The sequence below is a fragment of the Harpegnathos saltator genome, unplaced genomic scaffold, assembly GCF_003227715.2.
Source record: "Harpegnathos saltator strain DR-91 unplaced genomic scaffold, Hsal_v8.6 scaffold115, whole genome shotgun sequence".
In the NCBI taxonomy this organism is placed as follows: Eukaryota; Metazoa; Arthropoda; class Insecta; order Hymenoptera; family Formicidae; genus Harpegnathos; species Harpegnathos saltator.
Genome location: NW_020229890.1, coordinates 689,450 through 714,987, shown reverse-complemented (window position 1 = coordinate 714,987; position 25,538 = coordinate 689,450). Strand labels below are relative to the sequence as shown.

At 53.6% G+C, this 25,538-nt stretch overlaps 1 protein-coding gene across 6 annotated transcripts in view; it reads left to right on the top strand.

Moving 5' to 3' along the window:
- Positions 1-25,538, top strand: part of LOC105188282 (protein Fe65 homolog) — a 172,044-nt gene that overhangs the window by 42,260 nt on the left and 104,246 nt on the right. For 4 of the 6 annotated variants that reach the window (XM_019843643.2, XM_019843646.2, XM_025302785.1 and 1 more), the window contains exon 3: positions 7,597-7,961. The exons of the other annotated variants lie outside the window; for them this stretch is intronic. In XM_019843643.2, the coding sequence (XP_019699202.1) occupies positions 7,658-7,961 (304 nt within the window). In that variant the 5' untranslated portion in view covers positions 7,597-7,657. The remainder of the gene's footprint in view (positions 1-7,596; positions 7,962-25,538) is intronic. 6 annotated transcript variants of the gene reach the window in all.

Genomic DNA, 25,538 nt, shown 5'->3' with positions numbered 1-25,538 from the left:
CCGCGGCGTTTCCGTCGTAGGACGGAACAACGTCCGCACTTGGATTCGCGGCAGATTAAACGAGACTAATTAACGCGCAGGTTTTGCATGTAAAGCCGTTAGGTGAATAGTCTCGCGTTGAATAGCAAGTACCACGGCTCAATTATACATTACGCGCAATAATTCTTGCTTCGGAAATAATTCATGAGGGCGCGCGAGGACACGCGGCGGCGAATTAGCCCGTCGAGCCGGCGATAAAAACGCAATTAAAATTTCATGCCAGCTGCTACGGGGCACGTCGAAAAAATAAACGCACAACAATATTTCTGACTAATTAACATCCTGTTAAATCATTACGCGACATAATGTACTTCGTGCGCACTTTGGCGTGCGCGCGATGTAATTTTCGGCGAAATCGCCGGCTGATGGGTGAACACAATTTGCGAGCATCCGCGCGAAATATCATTCCACGTATTCATTTGGGATTTAATTTAATGCCGCTGCGCGATGTTCAAATTTATTGGTGAGGCGGTGAGAGGACGGGGGGGGGGGAGAGGAGAGGATATTACATTTGTTTTGCGAATCCACCTTGGATTAGCCACGACGACCATTCATCTGACACGTTCAAGGTTCGTAAAGCGTCGCCGCGTCCGCATTGACGTGTCCGTTCGTTGAATAATTCTTCAGCTCCGAACCGACCGAACAAACATCCGCCCAATTAAACCCACGTCCCTCGATGAGCATTGAACTTTTGGCCCCGGCGCGTCATAGAAATGTTCCAGCTCCGGCTGCGAGAAAGAAAGGCCGCGCAAAGCTGGTCGATTAAAAATCATCAGCACGCGCGGCAGCGTATGCGCATTAAACGAAATTCCAGCCGCTCGAATTCATCGTCGGACGATCATCGAATATCTCTCTCCCTTTGTCCCCGGCACTCGATCAAAGCGTACTTTGTCTGTACGCGCAGTTCCGTTCGCTACCGCGGCCGACAATTTCATCTTGACTATATCATGGCGCGCGCGCGCGCTATCGTGCAGCGGGAAGATCCAAATGGAATCTATCGCCGAGCCCTTGCTGCGTCCTGGTTTTATAGGGTTGGAAGGGCGATATCGCGATATATCTGGCTTAGGTTTACCGTTTATAAGCCCTCACGGTTCGCGATTTTCCATAGCCAGCCAGCCAGCCAGGTGATATCGACTCCCGGTCCCGGATTTTCGCGAGTACCACCGAGATTGCAGCCGGTAACGACGCGGCGACGATGTTTACCCAGACGCCGAGGGTGGAAACGATCCGGCAGGATTCGCGTGTACGTGCCCGAGGTCTCCTTACAGTTAAGCTCGCGTGTGTAAGCGCGCGCGCGCGCGCGACTTCCTCGACATTAATCGCGTGAGTGTTGCGAAAATCGACGGGAACGCTCGCGCGAAATGCGCTCTCCTGTCTGTGCGCGCGCGGCGAAAATACACGGACGGGTCGACGGGTGAACGTCCCGGTGAACTTATACGAAATTACCTGAAAAATGGGTCACGAAGAATCGACGGACATGTCGCCGCATCGCCGGAAAATAGGCGGAAATGTCGGAGCGACGCAGCGCAGGACGAGAAACTGATCAGTCTTCGAGATAGAGGTGCGCAAAGTACTCGCGAATCGAATCGGGTTCGGGAAACATTCGATTCGGCTCGAATCCGAATTATCGAAAGATTTCGAATTGCGGAGATGAAAATACATTCGAGGCCCGGCAATCCAATAATTTAACGCGGAATTAAATAATCAGGGAGGAGTGTTCTATCAATATCAATAAATATAATTCAGGATTATCTTTCTTTTTTTTTTTTTTTTTTTTATTTTATTATGAGAGGTTGACTCATCGCGTACATTGCAAGCCCGAGAAACACCGCGCGTGCATCATACGTTCAAACATTGTTACTCTCCCGTAATTAAAACTTACTCTCAATAAAATCCAGTTATTACACAGTTCACAGTTACCAATGACGCCGTTAATTGAAAATTCACTTTCGACGGTTCGATTCGATTCGGTCCGGCGAAAATCGGCGATTCGCACGCGTTTCTACTCTCTCCGTTTGCAGTTTTGCGCGGCCGGTCGGGGAATCCCTGGCGAATATAAACGGCGAGGTGCATCAACTGTATCCCTTTAAAGCCAGCCCGGGCTCTCTCGCTCTCGGGAAGAAGCCGCCGAAACCGCGCTTCGGAATAACACAGGAGTCGCGGTTAATCCGGCGACCGCGCACTCGGGGCTCGGGTCCGCGGCCGCGGAATATTTCACGTACTCTGAATTCCGCGAGTCGTGAAATTTTTAGTGCGGCCCGCACAGCGAGACGCGCGCGCGCGACTGCGCTCCATAAATCACGGGCCGTTTCGCGGGGTGGTTAAGACTGGTGTTTAAGGCCGCTTTATGAATGGCCCACGGCGAGGCGGAACGATATCTCGTGCCGAGCGGCAGTACGTTCCGTGCGAACTCCGGAGAAGGAGGTTGTTCCAGTTTCGAATAAGCGAAGTCGTGGCGCGGCCCAGGGACGAGGGGGTGTCAGATGACGACGACGACGACGACGACGACGACGGCGGCGGTGGCGGCGGCGGCGACGGCGACGGCGACGGCGACGACGGGGGTGGCGCCTGCTCGTCTAGCGGCCCTGGTCGATGCCTTTCCACCACCGCCCCTGTCCGTCCGCTCGGCTCTGTCTTTCTCTCCTGCATCATCGGGGAACTTGCCAGTATTGGTATCGCGGTATTCCTAGTCGGTCGTGATTCATCTGGCCGTTAATAGCGTAATTCTGCGCGAGCCGTTCTCGCGAGTCGCGTGCGAATAACGAGGAGAGAGAGAGAGAGAGAGAGAGAGAGAGAGAGAGAGCCCTTTTATCTCGGCCCGTACACCCTCCTCCGCTCTCCTCCGACTTTACCGGCGATAATAATTAGAGTTTCCGCGCGGCGCACGGTACGTGCGTATGTGAATTTACCTATCATACGTTAACCCCGTTACGTACGCACCGGATTAATTCGAACGGACGAGCCAGAGGCGCGAGCGCGATGCGCCGCGGCTGATTTTCCCGCGGTGCGGTCTCGTGAAAATTGGCCGGCGGAAAATTGCGAGTATTTAATTTTCGCCTCGGGCTCTCGCAAGATGCCGCGGATATTGCGACATCTGTTGCTGACGCGGGCGAATATCACGGCGTATTGACAGGCGGAAATGTATTGCTAATATTTGCGCTCGCCGTGACGATACTAACCGGGCTGCTTGTTATCAGGACGAAATCGAAGCGGCATTTAATACCGCTGAATCCCGGGGCTTGCGGATCTCACGAGCGTGTCGCACGATAGAAGGAGCACATTGGCTACGTTCGGTCAGGAGAGAGTCGCTCTCCGACTGCGGAAAATTTAGTGGAGCTGACTGTCGTGTGTTCTTAGTCTTGGCTGCATCTGCGAGCACACGCGCGCGCACACACATACGCTCCCTCTCTGTTTCTCACCGCTAAACGCAGCCATTGTGGTGACACGGTTATCCGCGGGGAATGATATTTGACGGTAATACGTGGTACACACGATACGTCCCGTATCGCGTAAATCCCGATAATAGTTTTTACAACGACACGTACGATCCTCAAGGAAGCCTCCAGCGAAGATATCCGTTGGAGACGAAACGTCGTTTTCCATCGAGTTCGTAAGATCCGAGATGCGAGAGGCCGAGACGTGCGGAATCTGTCCCGAGCACTCGGCTGATTGACAGGCGTACAATGTCGTCCGCGATATGCGTTCACGATGCGTTTCATCGGGTCGATCATGCGCGGCATGTGAACCGGAAAATCATTCAGCTCCGATTTCGCTCGGCGTCGTCTCGGCTACGGACTCGCGCTCGTCTTCGTGACGCGGCAGGATCCGGCGACGGTGGAGGGAGAGAGCGAGGGAAAGGCTCCGTCGTGCTCTTTTTAGCTGGGAATGTGCAAAGTTTAAATTATGTACGGTGTAATATCGCGAGCGAATTCCGGTCATGTGCTGTGCAAATGACATTACACCTCGCTACTACCGCTCCGAGTAATTTCCAGCGCGGCGATGACGCGAGCGGAATCCTCGCCACCTTATAAGTCGCCGATATTATGCATCGGTTACCGTAACGAATGCTCTCTCTCTCTCTCTCTCTCTCTCTCTCTCTCTCTCTCTCTCTCTCTCTCTCTCTCTCTCTCTCTCTCTCTCTCTCTCTCTCTCTCCTCTCTCTCTCTCTCTCTCTCTCTCTCTCTCTCTCTCTCTCTCTCTCTCTCTCTCTCTCTCTCTCTCTCTCTCTCTCTCTCTCTGTCTCTCTCTCTCTCTCTCTCTGCCTCTCCGCCGAAGGATAATTCCCTGTTGTGTTTGCCGTTCGTAAGGTCTGGCCGCGGGATCGTCGATCCGCGGCAGCGGCAGAGGACCGCGAATGCTGTTCCCCGCGTCGCTACGCCGCTGCGCGATGCCGCGAATTCCGATCCGGAATTTCAGGGACGCCGAAGTTCGCGGCAATTTCTCGCGGCATAATCCCGAGCTGCACGACGCGCGCATAATGTAATCTCGCGCGTAGTGGCTGCGTGCGTAGGCGACCGGATTAGTGGGAGAGATGTTTTCGCTATGCGTGTCTCACCTCTGATCTACCGCGCTCGATTCTACGCTGATCCGCGAAAGAGAGACGGTGTATCTGTATATTCAGGGGCGTAGCGCCTCGCCCACGTCGTCGAGTCTGTCTCCACACGTGAATCTTTCATCGTCCCCAAAGTTTATTTTCATCAACGCGTCTTTAGCCAGGAGAATCGTGCTATTCTCGAGGCAAATTTTATTCTTTTTCCAGCAAGTTCCTTTCCTTCGTATTTCGAGCTCGAGTCGGAATTAAAGATTTTCTCGATACTAAAAAGAAGAATGATTTAAAATCCAACCACACGCATCGCGCTTGAAAGATGTACTTCTGGATTATTTGTGACTCGATGTTGCGAAAAATCTCTAATTCGGGATTCAGATTGACTCGATGGGAAGGAACTTGCTGAAGAAAAATAAATAATTTCGCTCGATGAGAACACGATTACTACATCATTTATCTTTTATTTATAAAATCCTACATGAATATTTCATCGCGCTCTAAAACCGGGAGTCACGGCCTGCTCAGATATCGATCTGTTTTCTGTCGCCTTCTATCTTGCAGTCAACGTCTCTAATTCCCGGCTTACAGACACAGAAATGGATTATTCCGCGAGGTGATTTCTGCTCTCGTAAAATCTGTCAATTCCCGTTCGCCGTTTATCAGTGCGGCGCGCCGGGTGCATCGGGCTCGCATCACAGCCTTGTCGCAGTGAGATCACTCGATGCATTCACACCCGCGCGAAGCCTGACGTCATGCGAGCGGTCGGCTCCACGGGAATGTCTCTCCTCCCATTGGATCACTTCCGGTTTTCCGCCTGTCACGCTCCATTTGCCGCGCTTCAGTGCTGCATCGTCGGTGCCCGCGATCGAGCGTGTTCGCGCGTGCCCTCTCAAGAAACGTCGCAGATCTCGCGACTCGCGCGGTGTCTCCTGCGAAAATCCACGTTGTCTTCTGCCACGAGCACTCGATACAGCGCGATACAGCGCGTGCGTGAAAAAGATGGTGCGTGAGTTGCGTGAAACTGCGCGGACCAAACCGGATCGGTCGCTGTGCGTGATGTCGGGGAGACGCGACAATCGGTCCGACGATTCCGAAAGTATCTTTCCGCCAATCGTTTCTGCGGAATAGTGAATCGAGCAGATATTTTAGTTTCCTCAATCGATGAGAAACAAAAGAATCCCGTAATAATTTCATCATCCCGAGTTCAAAATATTCCGAACTAATGTCTCCATTTTCGAGTTTTATTACATAACAATATCATATTTCCCGCCCGCGCGCACCGAGAGAAAGAGAGTGAGAGAGAGAGAGAGAGAGAGAGAGGGAGAGAGAGAGAGAGAGAGAGAGAGAGAGAGAGAACCAAGGACCCGAGCATGCGTCGGCTGTAACGAATCCCAGTTGATTATTTCATTACGTCGGAAATTAAAGCCCGTGTGCCGCGGCACTTGCGATAATAATGTCCAACTGAGAGCCGCGTAAAAAACGAAGATTACTGCTCCAGAGAGCAAATAGATTTAGCGAGTCCACGTCCGTCGCTGTAACCGAATCGGCAAGTCTGGTTTATTTAGCTCGACAGAACTCAATCAATCGAATCTCTCTGTTGACTCGGCACGTCCAGGCGCTTTCGCTTCGCGACAGCCGTTATCCCCGTATCTTGACGGCGCCGCCTTCGTGTTATTCCATTCGCTTCGTATTTCATCAGGTCTCTGTCTGCGCGACCGCCTCGCACGGGCGCGCGCGTGGGCGGGATTAATTTGCGTATATTTCACGATAATTGCGCGGTCGTTCGCCCGGCTACGAGAGATCGTATTGTTTCCAGGTTGTTTCGCGCGTTCGGCATTACCCCGGCCCTGGCGAGAGCCCGCTCTTTTGTTAGATGCGCGCGGACCGGACGCGAAATTTCGTTTTCTCCGTCGCGGCTATTATATCCGCGCCGTTCGCTCCCGGCTTTCATGTCCGTGCCCGCGAAATTGTATATTTAATGGCGCCTCGTGAACAGCTTTGGCGGCGCGATCTCTCTCTCTCTCTCTCTCTCTCTCTCTCGCGCGCGCGCGCGCATTAACGACGGAAGCGCGCGGCTGTTACGCAACGCGCGCGGGAAGACGCGCGGCGCGCCGCATTACAAGCTGTAACTTCGTAAAGCCCCGGCGCTGCTGCCAATGGGACTTTCAGAGTCCCACATAATGTATGTGCGTAAATTCTCTCCGTGAGGAAGCCGGGTTGACGCGCCAGCGTGGTCGCGCGACTTTTCTTTGGACTTGTCTGGCGGAAGACGGGCGCCAAGTCCGGGCGCGAGGATTCGCCGAGAAATAAATAGATGTGATAATGAAGCGCGCCTCTGCGGTAGTTGCCGGTACGCGCGGCGGTTCCTGCGTTGAGGAAAATCCTCGTTCTCGAGCCGCGTGCCGTGTGCCGTATCGTAGAACGTGACGTTTGTTTCCCGAAAGAAGCCACCGACGTGGCATTGGTCCTCTCGAGGGCATGAGAAACGCGGTAAATCGGGCAAGCTTCGCGATACGCGCGCGCGCGCGCGCGCGTGTGTGTGTGTGTGTGTGTGTGTGTGTGTAAAGAGAGAGTGTTTAATAGCTGAAATAATAATGAAGCTCGCGCGCGCTGGGATTAGTACTGAAATTTCCCTGCAGTTGATGATTTCAAAGTCTCTTTAATCTCTCTCCTCTGTGTATAATCATCCTTGCCTCCCACCGCGCCGCTGCAGTCTTAACTCACTTGACGTTAACCGAGGTATATATGGGGCCGGTGGTTTCGTCGGATCTAAAAATTCTCGCCCGACTCTCTCGTAAAGCTCGGTCTCCCAACTTCTCCACGGTGAAAAGTCGCGAAACATCCCGTCCTCTCGCCCCCTAGCCGGACGCCTCATTTCTTAGCTCGCTAACCTTTGGAGAGCTCGCCGGCGCAAGTTTCGCAATTAATTCTCCGCGAACGTCCCGACCTGGCTCTCTCGTACTAATCGAAGCTCTCTCTCTCTTTCTTTCTCTTCGTCCCCCTCTCTGCAGGTAGCCGACATCGAGGCGGTGCCAAGGTCACGAGGGAGGAGCTGAGGTCATCCCGGCATCTATGTTGTGCGGCGAGCTCCTGAACGGTGGCTTCGTCAGTGCCGGTGCGGTGCCGGTGGTTCCGTACAGTCTCCCAGGACTCTGGTTACCCGGTTGCCTGCGTGCTACCAGTCCCCGCCTGTTGACCTCGCCTTACCTGACCCTGCTGGCCGAGCTTCTGGCCGCGGGCCGCCTCGAGCTGCGAGACGATCTCCTGGAGCTGATGGACCTGGCAAAGAGGAGCCATCAGGCTCCCGGCAACAACGGAGCGCCCGAGCTCGACCTTGATCTGCACGCCGACGACATCGACGAGAATGTCTTCTTGGGTGAGTGCACGCTTTCTTGACTCTCTCGCGGCCTTCGGTGCGGCCGGAGGTGCGCCCGAGCGAGCGAGCGAGCGCGTCGCGGTTTGACACCGAACTCGCTCCAACGGAACGTTTTCGCGAGGTAAACGAAAAGGAGAATAGGAAAGGAGGCTCGCGACGAGGGATGGGCTTCGTCAAGAGAGAAAAACGCACCGTCTTCGATTTGATCGATTGTCAAAAAAGTCGCTTTTGCATAATCGATATTTTCTTAAAAATATCGATAATAATCCATGTTTTCCTAGTTTATTTTAAATTAATCCGAAGAGTTATATGTTGCAACAATAAATTAATATATTGGTAAAACCTTAAAGACCCTTTTACAACGGCTGCAAGCATAAGCTTATATAAGAATAAGGTAAGCTGTAAGCGTAAGCTGCAAGAAATAAACCAATTAAAGTCGGTTGTTCTTGTAATAGTCGACTGTTGTTAGTTTAATCTTCACTGTGCACTATTACAGCTCTATTTTTGCAGCTATTGTAGACGAGCCTTACTAGCAGTAAACAAATTCCCTAGTGATAACAATTTAGTAACAAATCTAGTAATACAATCGACGAAAAAGAATGATCGATCTAGAGAGTAATATCGGTCTGATAATCGATTTTTCAAGAAAATAAGAATCGATGCTTGATTTCGTCGATCGATATTTGCCCATCACTACGTCGCGGCTTAGCGGTGGCTCAAACTTCTCGAACTCGTGCGCTTCTCGCTCGTGCGCACAGCAGTGCTCGCCGATAGGCTCGTTCGATACGCTCTAAAGTGTCGCATGTCGAAATCCACAATCGAGGACAACACGCCTACGGCATTTTTGCGCGCGACCGCCCGAGGAGGTCCGCCGCGCCGAAGAACGCGCGATCTACGGCCGACGCGTGCCGTGGGTGGTACGTACGCGCCGTTGTCCTTTATTTCGAAAGCGAGCATTCCGGCGTAATGGCTACGGTCGGGCCGTAGCTCACATTAATGGGCAATACGCGCGCTCGTGACGACATCGTGAAAGTAGCCGTGTGCGTTGGCAGAGAAGTGAGCGGCGCGCGGAGCCCGTGATTACGTCCGCGGGTAAATATGCTCCTCGGCTGAACCCGCTAATATCCGCCCGTTTTTCATGAACAGCGACTTGCCGAGTGTGCGACGCGCCGACCTGTGCCCCCGACCGTCACTCCCCGAACCCGCGCCCGCGATGCGTTTCGCGGGAGAAAACGAGCACGCTTCCGCGCGTACGCGCGAAGCGTGCGCGGCGGCCGTGTCGGCCTTTTTCTCTCAAAAGAAAGTTGCCCAATCTCGCCAGATTCAGACATCAGGGACACATGTGCGTACCTTTTCGTCGAACGACGGCCTCCTCGCGCAACGGCGAGGATTTCGCGGAAGGACATCGTCTACGCGAAGACGATACGACTCGGACGAAAATTGCACCATTGTCGCCGCTTAGCTCGGCGAATGAATTACGCTTCGACGAACGATGCCCCTCGATACGAGCCAGAATCGCGCGGCGGTCCCTCCCTCCCCCCTCCTCCCACCGGTCCCTCTCCTCGGGAGTGAGCTGTAAAAATCATTCATTCCGCCGTCGCATCATTGCGGAAACGGCGAGAGCGAGCCGCACGCGGCAGGGAGGAAATAGCGACCGTGAGTAATTTGCGAATTGCGAGTAATTTTATATCGCGCGGGAATTTAACTGAGGGTAACGTGGCTGCCGAGGCAGGAGGAAGGAAGGGGACGGCGGTGGTGGTGGGTGGGTGAGAAATTACTACAGCGATATCCTTTGTGTCTTGCAAATTCGTCCGACTCACGCGAAGCGCCGCGATTCTCTCTCTCTCTCTCTCTCTCTCTCTCTCTCTCTCCCCCTCCCCATTTCTTACTCTGTCCTTTTACTCGCAGTAGATTCCTCCGATAAAAGTATGTAAGTTACGGATATGACGTTACGCGAGATTTATTTCCGCCGTTCTCGGGAAAGATTCCGCTTGATACCTCATTCTTCGAGAGAGACCCGCAGTCTCTCGGCTGCGCAGGAGCGTTAAGGTTTTCCAGGATGAGCCGCGCCTTACGGTCATCCCTCTTGGCTGTTCTCCCGGTCAGCTTCTCGTTCCGTCTCCCAGCACGGGTTTACCTTCTGCCCGGGACCGTCGAGGATCTTAATAAATCGCTCCACGGCTCGATCCCGCTTCGTAACGGCCGTCCGGAAAAATAGAGTATCGTCCCACATCCCGGAGATCCCTTAGAAATTGGCGGCGCTCCGCTCCTTTACGCGCGGGACGCTCTTAATCCGCGGATAATTTACTTCTATCGCGTCATCGTGGTGTAACGGTTATTTCTATGGCGATAGGCAGAGGGAGAGAGAGAGAGAGAGAGACACAAGGCGTCGCCCCGTGCCGATAATTTGTCCCGCTCGGCTTTTTATCGGTGTCGCGTCGGTGTTACGGCATGATCAATAGCACGAACGAGCATTGATGCGTCATGCGAGGAACGGTGTCTACGTTACGTAATAGAACGCGCGTATTTAGCAGGATTTATGGGAAGCAGCCGCAAAACTTGCAAGCGTACGACGCGCGCGCGTCAATTTCCTCGACGCACCCCGAACGCGGTCATTTTCTCTTTCTCTCCCCGTCTCTCGTATTCCTTCCCGCTGTCACGATATAAATATATACGAGGGTAGTCCCAAGAGTACCTGACCTAACAAAGAAAACACGAAAAATTTGGGAAAAATATCTTTATTTCTCTACATAGTCCCCTTGTGGTTCAATACACTTTTCCCAGCGATGTTCAATTGCTTCGATACCTTGCTTATAGTGGGAATCGTCGAGCTCCTCGAAATAGCCATCAAGCCACCTTGGTCCATTGTTTTGACTGTTCCCTTCGTCTCAGGTGTGAAGTGATGGACCCATGTTTCATCCATGGTTATGAATCGACGCAAAAACTCGGCTTTCTCGCTGCGAAACTTCGCCAAACGCTCGATTGAAACATCCTCACGACGCTGTTTTTGTTCCAATCGCGGCACCCATCTTGCGCACCCAGCTTTCTCATGTCCAAATTTTCAGTCAATATGCGATGTACAGCACTTTTTGAAATGCCTACACCATGTCTGCTAACTCGCGCACTTTCAGTCGACGGTCATCCAATACCATTTTGTGGATTTTCTTCGCCATTTCTGGCGTGGTCACCTCATTTGGTCGACCACTGCGATGTTCGCCGCTTGGCAGCTCGTACGGCCTCGTTTAAACCTCTGCCACTCAATATTTTACTGTTGTAAACGAAGGAGCAGACTCCCCCAGAGGAGAATCTAAGCTCCGCCTTGATATTGCTTGGACTGAGGCCTTTCAAATGAAAGTATTGTATCACGTGACGATGACCAATTTTTTCCATGTTTACAAATTCACTGAGAGCGTTCACTATTGATGGCGCTGCCAAACAAATACTAAACAACGTAGCGTCGTCAAACTTCAAACTTAAGCTTTATAAGATTGGTTCTTTCTACCATAGTCATTCTTTTCAAACAACAACCGTTATCTATACGTCAGGTCAGGTACTTCTGGGACTACCCTCGTATATACGTAGCTTTAATTTCATCCATTTTAATTATGTAGCTGATGTGACATTTTGCGATTTTAACGGTTAAGAGATACCCGACTGCTGCTCGCGTTAATTTAATTATATATTTCTCCAGTTTCCAATAATTAATGAAATCTCGAGTGTTAATTACGCGCAAAAAATTACATATCGCGCGGAAATTAAATTACCCGGGGGAACCTCGTGACTATTTCCCGGCGCAGATGTAATTAATTTATGAGAGCGATACGCGGACGGCCATTGAATCTCACCGAGCTCTCTTTGCGTTCGCGCGTCGCGCTGCGCCGCGAGCGAGTCACTCGAGACGACAAGAATTATGCCACCCGCATAGGGGGGGAGGAGGGGAGGGACTCGTCGAATTCGGCGGCTTTAATTGGGAAATCACTGCCGTCCGTCTCTGCTACGCCTGTGCGTTGTATCGGCAGCTTAAAAGTCCATTATCACGGCGCGAGCGCTTTTGTCGGCTTGGCGGCAAAAGTGGCCGAACTTTCGTCGACAGCACTTCGGAAGCTGCCACGTCTCGCTGAGAGTTTCGATGAAATTCTATTGAATTCGTCGGCCGCCCACGTCGATCATTGTGCCGTTCTCCCCGTTACAGCTGTAAACTTGGCGGCGTACATCGAGACGCATAAGAGGGGAAGGAGGGGGATACCCCGATGTCCCGCTAAATTCCGCAGAGATTCGCGAGCTACGTCGCGTCGACGAAAAAGTGGGTCGGTCGCTTATCTATTTATTTAGTCGGGGTTGATCAAGCTAAATACATAGCGCGCGGCACGGGACGCGAATGAAGAAGAACGACCGAAATTGGATAAACGTATCGCACGCGCGCGCATGCGCGCGCGCGCTGATCGGATTAGTTTTCATCGCAACGCGCAGCGCGCGCGCGCGTGCGAGGAGTTGCGATTCGCGTCGATCATAAAAACGGGGATATTCACGAGCGCTCGGGAAACACGTGGAAAATTGCGGAAACAATCCGCGGCTACTGAAAATCTCGTCGTGAAAAAAAAGGTAAGCGCGCCGGATATTTCAATCAACTCGCCGGATTGCGCGATACCCGCCGCTCTCGCGAAAGTCGGCGAGATTGGATCGCACCGGTCGGATTCGGACCGGTGCCAATCGATCGTTCGTCGATCTCTGAACGGGGTACAAGCGAAACGAAGGAGAGAAAGAGAGAAGAGAGAAAAGGGGGGAGGGGCAGACAGAGGGAGAGGAGTCGAACGTTAAAAATAATCTGCGCGAGACGGAATAATCATATTTCACGATTACGGCGCGGCGACGGAGCGCGCGGAAAATTGAAAAACGAGGGCGAATCAGCGCTCGGGATGGCTATCGAAAATTAGTTTTCGAATTCATTTGCTCGCCGAGAAAGTATATTTCACAGGCACGCGTGATGAATCGCAACGGCACGCCACCCTTACGCAGTCACCCTTTCGAATAAACGCTCCAATCTGTCGCGAATCGGCCTTCCTCGTTCCTCCGCAAGGGACGATAAAATATGGACGATGCAGGAAGGGACGAGACTCTCGCGCGACAGTCGATTGATAGAAATATTTTTTATCGAATTTTTTATCGAATCGAATAACACGCGCGATGTCGCGAGACGCGCGAGATGAGCAAGAAGTAGCGATGGCTCTGAGCTGAAATCGAGAGCGCAAAAATATCGCAGAGCGCTTCGGGATACGATTCAGGTCTTATCGAGGGGACGCGCGTTATTGGACTTTAGCTTCACGTAGCCAAACACCAAATTCTCCGTACTCACGCGAGACAGTCATATTTCCCGTATCGAGTGTACGCTTCGTCGGATAAATCGCCGAGCTTGGAGCGCGTGCGCACGTACCGGGTGTGAAATTCCGTCGCGTCGATAATCAGCTCGCGCGGAACGGCTTTAGCGCGACAAATAATACAGGCGGTCGCGCGTCGCCTTTTCTCTCGGAATAAACGCTGCAATCTGTCGTGACCGCCTCCTCCTCTTCCTCCGCCGTACCTTCCTCCCCCTCCATCTCCCTCTTTAAATCCCGACTAAAAAATGGGAATACGTATGCCGTTCGGGCGGGACAGTGAAAAAACGAGCGAGACGCTTGGAGTGATACCACGAATGAAGGGTATAGGGTCGGAGAGGGAAATGAGGAGGACGAGGAGGAGGAGGAGGTCGGAGGGTTAGACGGAGGATCCCCGGTGAAGCTCGACAATGGAGCGGATGATCCCGCAGCAGCAGCAGCAGCAGCGGGACATGAACGGCGAGTGGATGAAGCGGGGGCCAGGGGAAAGGGACGACCAAGCGGGAACAATGCTGCACGGTATTATTTTCTGTTTGCTGCGTCAGACCAGCCGCCCCCGCTCGAAATCGGCGCTCTCGTCCACCCCTGATCGTATCTCGACACTCTGCAATGGCGCGTCAGCCCGCGATTTCCGCGCGCCCTTACGCGAAACCCGCTGGACCGCGCGGCGATTTGGTCTCCCCCCCCCTCCCCCTCCTCAACGTGCATACCGATCTTTTTCTACGTGACCTACGTCGCTCGCGAGCGTTTCGCAACCGCAACCGAGAGAATCGCAATCCTCCCGCCCCCCTCCCTCTCTCTCTCTCCCTCTCTCTCTCGAGCGCCAGACGATAAATAATTTATGTCACGAACCGGCTACAAAATATTCCAGGCGCATCGGAAAGGATACGTTGATGCAGTCACGCGATGTGTTAACGGGCAGGAGGGGGATAATCGATTACACGAAGAATCGCTATCGGCGCATTCAACGGGATCACGAATTTATGCGTTACTATGGCAGCGCGGTTAATGGATTTACTTATCCGTTATTACGGAGCCCGTCAGAGTTAAATTTGGTTACCGGGTACTTACCCGGCTAACGCAAAGCGAATCAATGACCCAGTTCGCCCCGGCGCGCTAAATTATTTTTCACTATCGATCGCCCTCTTCGCTGACGTTGACGCTATTATTTCGCGTTAATCCCGACTAATGAAGAGCGTCGCGCGATTAAACGCGCGCGCGCGCGCGCGTTGTTGTCGGGCTCTCGCGCGTTCGCCGCGCGACGCGCGACGCGCGGCGAACGCGTTCCTCGTTTAGCCCGGATATTCCGATATACGGGATAATCGCGTATCCGAAACTCGAATGCGACCAACTCCGGGCGAGTTGGGAAAGTGGATACGAACCGAACGGCGCGATGAACATAAATTGCTCGTGATTGAGAAATTTGCGCTCGCCGCGCGCGCGCGCGCGCGCGCAACTTCTGCGAACAACAACGTGTGCGTTGCATCGATTTTCAAACCGCAGGAAAGTGGGCCGTGCGCGGGATGACGTTTTACCGACACACCGTTTTACAGCGAAATCTTGCGTCACGTTGCCGAGAAGGTAGAGCTGACAGGATTATGAAGCTTTGACTTGGGACACGAAGTGAGAACAAAGGTCGTTTAGCGATAACCAGACATAACGAGGGTGAATCTTCCTTTCTTAGTCGCGCGGAAGTATTTTATCGGGTAATTACCGGCGTCTGACCGTTCCGTCGGATTCGAGATTCAGTTCTTTCTCTCGCGCGCCCCTCCAGTCCGTTTCCGGAGATCCGACGGGGGTCTTCTTTTTTGTCGTTAATCATTTCCGTGCTTCTCGTCAGGCTGCCTCTGGCCCGCCGTCTAGAAGCGAAACTGTTCTTGCAATTAAGCGCATTCAAAGGAAAGACCCGCTCTCTCTCTCTCTCTCTCTCTCTCTCTCTCTCTCTCTCTCTCTCTCTCTCTCTCTCTCTCTCTCTCTCTCTCTCTCTCTCTCTCTCTCTCTCTCTCTCTCTCTCTCTCTCTCTCTCTGCTCCGAGCTCTGCTCTGAGACACGTGTTTCCGCCGCCGTTCCGATTTGCAGCTAATTCTTCTCCGCCCCCGCCGCCCGCCGCTCGAGTACTCGAAACAAGAAATATCGTTCAGTCGCGTTCTTGCTTCTTACTGCGCTATTTCAATGAGATTGTGCGGCATGTTTCGTCCCTCTTTGCGCATTCCCAACCGCAGTTTCATCACGACCCTGTGAAATCGACCCTCGGATCGATTTTTCCCTCGCGAATTTTTGCTCTCTCATTAGCCCCGGGAATTTTATCGAACATGAACCGCCAACGAAGAATCACGCGGGGTGCAATACTACCGCAAAGGATCCTTTGTCCTTTAATGTTAGAAATCGTTGCCTCTCGTCGAGTCTCATCGAGGCTTAAGAAAAGATTAGTTCATTCATGAGAATGATTTACTAATTTTGTAACAGAACACATAGTTTGACCCGAGAAACTCGTCGCCGAAATATCTCGATAGCCGAAATCCTCACGATATAATCGTGGCCGAAATTCCAAAGTCCCGTCGAGGCGGATATCGTTCGAGAATGTCCGCGAAAGACTTCATAATCCGTAGAGAGACCGAATCCTCCCGAATGGGGCCAATTTCCGCTTCGAGGGGAAGCAACTTTTGTCTCGCTCTGGGCGATCGCGCCCGGCAGGATGCGCGGCGGCGGCGGCGGCGGCGGCGGCGGCGGCTCGGATTTTCGCGGTCGCGCAAATATGGAACAGCGAAAACCACTGACGGCGACATTCGAACAGACCGACGGCCGTGTAAATTGCGCCGCGTAGAGCTGCGTTCACTCGCGTGTGCTCGTTCGCAGCTCCGTTGTGCACGCCGCCAGTTGCAAATCACCACGCTCTTTCCGCTCGCCGATCTCGCCAGGGCCGCAAAAATCCCGTCGAGCAGGCGTATTCGCTCTCTCGCCGCGCTACGCCCGCAAAATCCGCGTGAATTTCAAGCTGCCCTAACGAGACCGTCGGAAAAGGAGCGCGGTCCTCGAAGCTGGATTAAACCGCCGGGCTTCTTTTCTTCTCGCCGAGCTCGCCCAAGCCGGAGACAAAGAGACGGCGTCGTCGCGAGACGCGCAACATTTCGCCGAGCGGCTCGGCGAAGATCACGAGGGCCGAGCTCGAATTCAATTAGCCGAAAAGCGCGGAGCACGTCCGGCGTGGAAGAAGACGTAGCCGATCCGGTAAAAGGACGCGGGGCATCGGCGCTTGTCCAGGCAATTCCCAGACGCAATTAGCTGTCATCGCGCGGGTGGCCGCGCGCGAGAAACGACGAGCTCGTTTGGTCGCGCGCGCCGTAGCGCGAATTGGATGGCGGGAATCGGAATCGGCGAACGTGATTTCATTATCGCGATCCGTCCTACTCTAAGGTGAACGCCGCTCCCGCGCATCTGCGCGTATTAATCCGCACTTTGATCCGGGATTTTGGATGTCGCGCATATTAACGTAACTCGCAACTTGCAAACCGCATCGCGAGCGAGAATCAAATTAGCGAGTCGCCGCGGGATCGATGCCGCGGCGGTAGGAATCGAGAGCTAATTAATGCCTCCGGAAGGGATTAGAGACGATGTAATTTGGCGGGTGTCCCCGCCCCCTCCTTCCCTCCCGCCCGCCGTCACCGGCAGTGGCAGCGGCGGCGGCGGCGGCGACAAGGACCCTCGGAAGAATCGAAGGGAACGGCTGTCGGATAATGCGGGGAGACCGGGCTGATTAAAAGTTTGCTTTTTCCCTTCGGTTTTCCGCCGACCGACCTCTCGTCCTTGCTCGTCGTGCGAATCGTCGCGGTAAATTATTCCTCTCCCCTCCCCCCTTCTTGTTCACCGCCGCCCCCACGCGGAAATAACTCCACCGGCTGATTAGCCGTGCGGCCGCGACGAGTGTATCGAACTCTCGACCGTTCGCAGCTATGATTTAGGACGAACATACATCCGAGGGACCCCCGATGGTCGCGATGGAGCGATCTGTCTTGTTAACGCTGTCGATCGGCAGGATCTGCCGCGCGACAGCGAGAAAGGGAGATGGCGCGTATGTTAGTTGAGGCTTTGACCGAGCCCGAGGCGGAGACTGAGCGCGATGTCGACGAGGTTAAGAAGCAATTCCCGGCGGATGAATTTACGAGTGCTCAGGATTAACACACCCGCTCGCAATAAAAGTCACGACATCGCCGGCACCCTCTCTCGGCCCGAACCTGTGGCATCGTCTTTTACCCCCTGCCCGCCGCGGCGCGAAGAACGCGCGCTGGCCGGGGAATGGTTACCACCTCGCTTCAATTTCTGTCTCTCTCTCTGTCTCTCTCTCTCTCTCTCTCTCTCTCTCTCTCTCTCTCTCTCTCTCTCTCTCTCTGTCTCTCTCTCTCTCTCTAACTCTCTCTTTCTCCCTCCGCCGCCGGCTCTATCCAGCTCGTTCTCGAGAAAAGAAAATAAGGAGGAGAAGAACGGGGGTGGCGTCGGCAGCGGCCGCCCATCCCCTCGCGCGAGGAATGGACGACACTGTCGGCATTAAACCACCGGAATGTTCCTGTTTTCAAGACACCAGACTGCCGCGACTCGGGCTTTTTTCGCCTCGCCCCGCTCCTCCTCCCGCGTCTTCCGAGCGCGGACTCGAAGCGTCGTCGTCGCGTCCAAGACGCCCTCGTTGAATGGTGAAAAAGCGGGAGGGAAAAAATGGCGCGTTAATTAAGAAAGCGGCAGGTGTCTCGAATGTACACCGCGCGCGCGCGTCGTCGTCGTGAGCCGCGGACTGCAGGCTTGAGTGATTATTCCCCGGGGATGATTGTGGGAATTAAAGGCCTGGATTTCTACGGCCGAGCGGCGCGTGGATCGCGCGGGATCGTTGAACTCTCGTGAGCGTAGCTTTGCGACGCGGACCTGCGTAATCCGATCCGGCTCGCTGCCATAATTCGTGGTTTACCCGATGTAATGTAATTTTCATCGATCTTTCAATCGCGCACGTCGAACGTTTTATCATGTAGGACTAACTCAAACGGAATCTAATTAAATTATCGAACTTGCGGGCGAGCGTTTCACACACACACACACATACACACACACACATGGCGCGTGTGCGTGCATATTCGCAGGAATGCGCAACGTAACATTCTCAAATAATCGCCCATCCCCCGGTCGACAAATTTACGGAATAACTGGGTTACAATTTAGGCGTGTTTTTTCCGCGATATAGCGCCGTGCCGGGAATGAAATGAGAGCAGTTTCGCGAACGCTGCATCGAAATTTCCCACGCGAATTACGCGAGCGCGAAGGAGGAGCGAGCGGGCTTCGCGCGAAGGCGCATACATAAATTACGCCGTCGCCAGTGTTCGCCGTCGAGGGCACCTTTTTTCCGATTGTGCGGCTCGGCTCACGGCGGGAAATCTCGAACGGATCTCGGACGATTCGTGGGCCCGGGATATGCTCGCACTGCAAATCGTATCTCCAGGATTTAATTCGATTCCGGAAGACTGTCGTCCCCCCCCTGCGAGGGCGCGGCCTGCGCCCAACTCGTCGCGGCGCGCGGCTGCATGTTGGGATTAACGACTCGACGTTTCCCTGTTTTCTTGCCGCTCGCGGAGACGAATTAGATTGCACATCGTGTCAAGTCTCTCCCGCGCCTGTCCTCTGCTTTCCTCGCTTCTCTCTTGATTGAAATCTGTACAAAGCCCCGTCTCTGTCGTTTGCGGAATAAATTAAATTCGCGTATATATAGGCGCGGCGCGAGTATTCGCGAGTACTCTATATCCGGCTGAACTCGCCGACAAATTAATTGTACCGCTCGATTTGGCTACCTTCCTCACCAATTAATGCTTATTATTGCGAAATTCACTCCTCCCGTTCGCTCGATCGTACGCGCGCGGGCGTTACTTACGTCACGTTAATTACTCCGCGCTTCTTGTCGTCGCCACTGCCGCGCTGGCATAAATCGCTCGCGCGCCCTTTTTGCACTTTTACGCGGGTATGGGAATAATGAATTTAGGTCCCGCGGATTGCTCTTGTTCTCCCCCTTTCGTCCAATTCACCCTTCGCGCCTCTCCCGCGCTCTCGTTCGCTTCAAATCACATTTGCAAGAGAAAGCCGGTAGGCAGAGAAAATAAAAGCGACGAGAGGGGGGTGGGATGACCGGAGGGGGGAGGGGAGAATGCCGGAACGTGTCGCTAACGTAATAACATTTCAATTCGAGGCCGGAAATTGCCGCAAGGCACGACAGGCCGTCCCTCGCACTCGGAGGGTTGACCACCCTTCTCGCGCCCGCGCGTCGCGCTCGTCCTCCTCTGATATGTCCACAGACTTATTCTCCCAGCGAGCACGCTACCTTTTATTATTAAGCAACACGGTGAAGGATACGCGACGAATGTACGAGAGACGTTCGAGAGTAATATGCCGTTTGGCAGAAATGAACAGGTGAGCTCGCGAAGACAGTCTGATAGACAATACGCAGCGCCGTAAAATTTCTCGACGCTGATTCGACGTATCAATCCGCCGCGCGGAGCAAACGAGATATTCCGCCGAGGCGTCTCGAGAAACCGCGGCCCTGAAAGTGCACTGCCCGCCCTGTGCTCTAAATGCGCCTGGGTCTCACCCTCCGGCCGCGTTTACCCCCCGTTAATCCGCGCCAAGCCAAGGAATGAACGGAAGTGCGCGCCGGTTCGCGACCGGCAAAGAACGGCGGAGAGCTCGGGATCGAGCCGGGGGCTGCATTCGAGAGTCGGCAGATTTTTTTCCATTTATTTAACGAACCCCTCCGTCGCACTCGCGCGGACCTCGGGAAGGGCGCCGCCGCCGCCGCCGCCGCTGCGCGGATTACGAGGATGTGACACTTTTCAGCGATGGGGAAAAAAGTGTGTCGTATTAATTAAAAGCGACGCTGCCGTCGCCACCGAACGCAATTACGAGCGCTGCGCTGCGCTGCACGTCGATTTATACCGGAACCAGCTCCACCCCCTGCCCTCGAGCTTCCCGCCGCAGCACAACCTGTTCTCTCCCCTTCCTCTCCCCGCGCCGACCTCGCGCGCGGCCCGTCGCTTTTTCGCTTTTTCTTCCTATACGCGCGGCGTATAGAGAGTAGCGCGGAGACCGGCTCCTCCGGTAATTACTCGAGGCAGATGACGTCGAAATTTCATTTCATCAAATCGAGTCGCGCCTCGAGGCCGCGAGAGAGACCGCGGCTGACTATTGAACGCTTTTAAACGCAACCCCCGAGCCGCTCGCACGAGTCGCGCATCCGCGCGATTCGCTGAGAAACACGCGAGCGAGCGTCGCGGCAATCATCCCTTCGCGACGCACGTCGCGACGTGTCACTGCGGCTGCGAAACACGAGGTGTTGCACGCCGCGGGATTAATTTTGCAAAATTCATGTTTGAACGTCCGCGAAGCGACGTTATTTCGTAAAATCTCACGACGTCGTGATGGCGCGGATACACGGAACGTTTTCAGCGGGAAAGATATGAAAACACGCCGCTACCTCCGGTGTCTCTCTCTCTCTCTCTCTCTCTCTCTCTCTCTCGCGCGCACTCTCTCCTTTTTTTCGCCTCCTGCTTTTCCTCCCGCCGAAAGCGTGGCAAAATTCCGGGTCGCGATTTTTCTGCCCGAATGTATAAACTACGTGCGGAAAGGAGAGAAATGCCGTGAAACGAGCGTGCCGTTCTCGTTTACTCTATTAAGACCTGGCCGCTCCATTCGCACACCACTCACGTTTTATTTCCTTTTAGGTAACCCAGATAGTCATTCACATAAGAAAAGCGCGGGATTTATTTATCTTTTCTTTTGCGCCGAAGGCGCGCGGTCGCGCGCGGTTTATTCGCGATGTTAACTTTGTGGCATTTCTCTCTCCTCCTTCTCTCCTTCTCTTCTCCTCTCTTTCCCTTTTTTCTATTTCTGTTTTTTTTTAATTTCTCCCTTTTTTTTTTTATATTTCACACGCGTCGCCGGCAGAGAGATTTCTCGGCGACGATTTCACGCTGCACCGTTTGTTTACCGCGCGAGCTTACGTCTGTCCCTCATTTCCTCCAACGCACATACAATTATAATTATCCTATATGTTTGTTGCGAAATTAAAAGGGATAGACAAAGCACGGGGCGTGCTCATTAGACTAATATCTTTCTGTTTACGTCAAAGAAGCCTCCTCTTTTTACGTCTCCCTCCCTCCCTCTCTCTCTCTCTCTCTCTCTCTCTCTATCTATCTATCTATCTATCTATCTCTATTTCTATCTCTCGTCGTACCTCTCCTCCCTTTCCCCTTATCGCGTGTATTTTTACAACCACCCTCTCGAAACATTTGGCCTCGAAACTCGCGAGGGTTGCGCGCCGACGACGGCGAGACACAATGCCGCCGTAATGGTAAATCGTGTTATTACAATTATTAATTGCGTCACATGCAATGGGCAGGACAATCGGCTCGCCGACAAGTTCACGAACGAACAAGCAACTTTTTCATCGTGCTGTCACGCGCACAGTCGCGCAGCTCGTAGTCGCCGGCGACAATGCTCGGCCAATGATTTGTGTGGGTCATTAGGCACCGGTTTTCGTCGTTGTGGCGCGGACAATAATATGCGGAATAATGCACGATATAATGCCTCCGCACTGCATTACGACCGCGAGCCTTTTCGGGTCGTCCGCTTTTCGGGATGCGCGCGTACGCGTTTTAATACGCGCGCACAGCTAATCGTCTCGCAGTCACTCGCCGAGTTTCACCGGTCCGTCGCGAGTCGCGCCCGAAGAATCTTCTTCGAATTCATTACGCGCGATCGACACTGTGAACTATTCGTCGGACTTGGTCGCAGCGTCCCGTCGTGAAATGAACCCGCTCGCGGGAGCGACGAGCCCGCCGTTTCCGGTTCCTCATTCGCCATTCCGAAGTTCAATCTAAATTGTGGATTGTGGTTTTCCTTGATTTCTCTTCCCTTTTGTTCCTTTCGCCCGCGCGCGCGCCTCTATTTCAAGAGCGTATATCACGAAAACGTACTCGAGCACACACTTACGCTCGTATTACGGGCCTTCACGCCCTGCTTTTTCCTTCCTTTTCCGCTGAAAAGGTGCATTTTTATTTTTTGCGCCACTCGGAGCTCTTTTCCCGGCCGGTCGGTCTCTATTTGTCCCGCCGCCTGTGTGTCACGGAATAATACCCTTTGTACCGCTTGCCGTCGTAATGCCGATGTACACCGCACGATTGGCCGCATCACGACACCTAATTTCACCTAATGGAGGATCACGCCGCGATGGAAAATCTCTTCGCGGCGAAGAACCCGCGTCGATACGCGCGTCTCGTATCGGCGTTTTCCAACGCGCAGTCGTTCCCCAAACACCGAGTTTATCACTGATGAAGCGCGATTATGTTCTTTTTTGGCTGTTTTGTTTTCACCGTGGCACCGGTTGCAGTCGCCCTTTCCCTTTTGGCGTCTCCCTGTCGTAAATTTATATCCCATTCCCAGCAGCGCGCTAGATCCCGTCGGGGACGCTCGCTGGAAAATCGCGGATGTTCGCGCGATCCGAATTACCTGACGGTCGCGCGACACATTGATGTCGACGTCGAAAAAAAAAAAAAAAAATAAAAAAGAAGAAAAAACGAAAACGATCAAAAAAAGCGAGAAACGCCCTCGCGAGAGCGAATCGGGTCGCTGTTTTTCGATGGCTCACGCTCCCGCGTTTCAATTATTGCAGCCGACTTGATTTACTTGACCCCGGCATCGCGTCGCGTTCGGGATAGCGAAGGAAAAAAAAAAAAGAGAACGAGGGGAAAAAGAAAGGAAAGGCGAAAGGATCGTTTTTCGTCCGATCAGCGGGAATGCTCAGAGGCGCGAGAAACGATCGCGGTCGCCAAGAATTTCGAGATTCGAGCGGCGGCGGCGGCGGCGGCGGCGGCGGCGGCGGCACTTTGCGAGCGAGACCCGCGGCTCAAAAAGACGAGGCACTCGTGCACGGTGTGTGTCGATGCACTCGAAAATAACTCGCTGCAAATTGCAAGCCGCTTCTTGGATTTCCACGGGCGTTCGTTTAACAGGAGAGTTAAACGAGTTTCCCCGAGAGAAGCGACTCTTTCTTCCCCTTCCTCCTTTTTTCGGCTCTTCTTTTTGCGAGGCGTAACGACGCTGAATTGACACTCCAACAGACGTTCAATTTGAGAGTTTCCTAAAAGATGGAAAAACCGGCGGGATTCGGCGGCGCGAGAGCGAGACCGGCTGCTTCGGGAAATACAGCGGCGCTCATTAGCAAATATTAGTATCGTAAATATTAATCACGCTCCGTCACGCGCCGCGACGCGCGAGAGGGAGAGCTTTCCTCTCGTTCTCGTACGGGGTACGGTAACGCGCATGCCGTTCGATTGATTCCAACGATTTGAATTATTTGCCGCACTAATCCTCCCGACGCCGCCCGCACGCGATAATTGCTTTCTAATTGTAAGTGCAATTTGCTCGCGACTGCGAATTTCTGCTGATTATTAGCGCGCCGCGCGGGTTAATCCACATAGCAAGAATCGGGTTTAACGCACCCTCTGTGTGCCACCTTGTTTGACTGTGTCAAGCAGGGCGAATAAATTTCAGCTCTCTTGAAATCTGAGTCTGTTCGTGCATGCACGCGAATCGCGAGCTACGTGCTACGATATTTTGATGCCCGAAAAAAGAGGAATGTAAAGAGGAATCGAAAGTACGTCGTCGCTTTATAACGACGACGAGCGTTTAAACGAGCAGCCGGCCGGTGGTGGAGAACGTCGTTACGTACGCGATCGTTGTACAGATTAACGCACTGTTATTTCGCACAGTTGTCCGAGAAAAGATAAATTATGGCTGCTGCCTCTTCGGGGCCGAAGTCGCGCGCGGTGAGATGCAAATAAAAGACCGATGGAAAATTTTACGGCGCGCAAGATTTACGACTGACTTCTCTCCACCTTTTTTCCTTGTTCTCCTTCCCCATCCCCCTTCCCCTACCTCTTTCTCTCTATCGGTGCATAAAACTTTCCCGGTAAATCCACATCTGGCAGCGTCCGATCGCAGTCGACGGCAACGGCGAAGTCGCGGAGCGCCTTTGCCTTTTCGCCTTTTTTGCCGCTAAAGATGATTTTTTCGCTACCGAGAAGCGAATGTTCAATAATGTTCGAACATCTCGGGCTGCAGCGCGTCTTCCGAGCGAGCATCCGCAGCTCGCGCAGCCGGCGATTTCCCAGCGGTGACTTTCTTAAACGCTCCGAAGAGGAAACAGCGATTGATACTGATCGCTCTTCCGCTTCTGACGCGCGCGCGAGCGCGCACATCGCACTCGAGGCACACATTCGCCCGATTCTCGTGTCTTTTCATGTGAAAAACGCGCCATTGCGCGAAGCTGATGACTCACCGATGAGCAATGTCCGGGCGGACATAACGAGCGCTCGTTAAACCTCCGCCGTCGACTGACTCATGTGTATCGCCCGTAAGCGGATAATAACGCACGCGCTCGCTCGCGTTTCGTTCGCGCGAGCGCGAGCGCAATTATCTTGACACCGATCGCGGGCAATTAAGACGTAATGAGAGATCGCCGAGCGGCGGCGGAACACACGATTCACGATTGGCGAGTGCGCCGATGTTAAATCAATCGCGGGCCAGTTGATAAGCGCTCGGCCGGTCCCCGCTGACGGGACTCTCTCTCTCCCTTCTCCGGGAAACTCGTTTGTTTTTACGAGTTACCATACGTAACGTTGATTTAGCACGTTAACGCGCGCGCGCGTGCATCATCCGGCTATGCGACGCGGAATTTCATTTCGCTGCCGACGACGAGCCCGTAATGCCTCGCCGGCCGGAAGGAAAAAAGGCCCAGCTCGAGCGCGGAATACAAACAGGAAAGTTTTCGGCGCTAACCCATTTTCCAGCCGGGAGAAAAATGGGCCTCGGTATGAGGCTGCTCTCGCTCTCGCTGCGCGCGCTCTTCCTCTCGGCGTGACGCGATTTATGATCGCGCGCGCGATCCGCTTCCGCTTTCCCCCGGTACAGATGCGCCACGAAGTATCCCGAGCCGAGGCTGGGAGGAAAAAAATCGCCGACTAGCGCGGTCGGTCGAGAAGCGCTTAGCCGATGAGGATGAGTAGACGCGACGGGATTGCACAACGAATGTCGCCATACAATGGCAGTTAACAGCGTGTTAGCGCAAAGCGCAAAATAAATACCCGGGGCGCAGAGGTTGAAGATCGAGCGCGCGTGGATT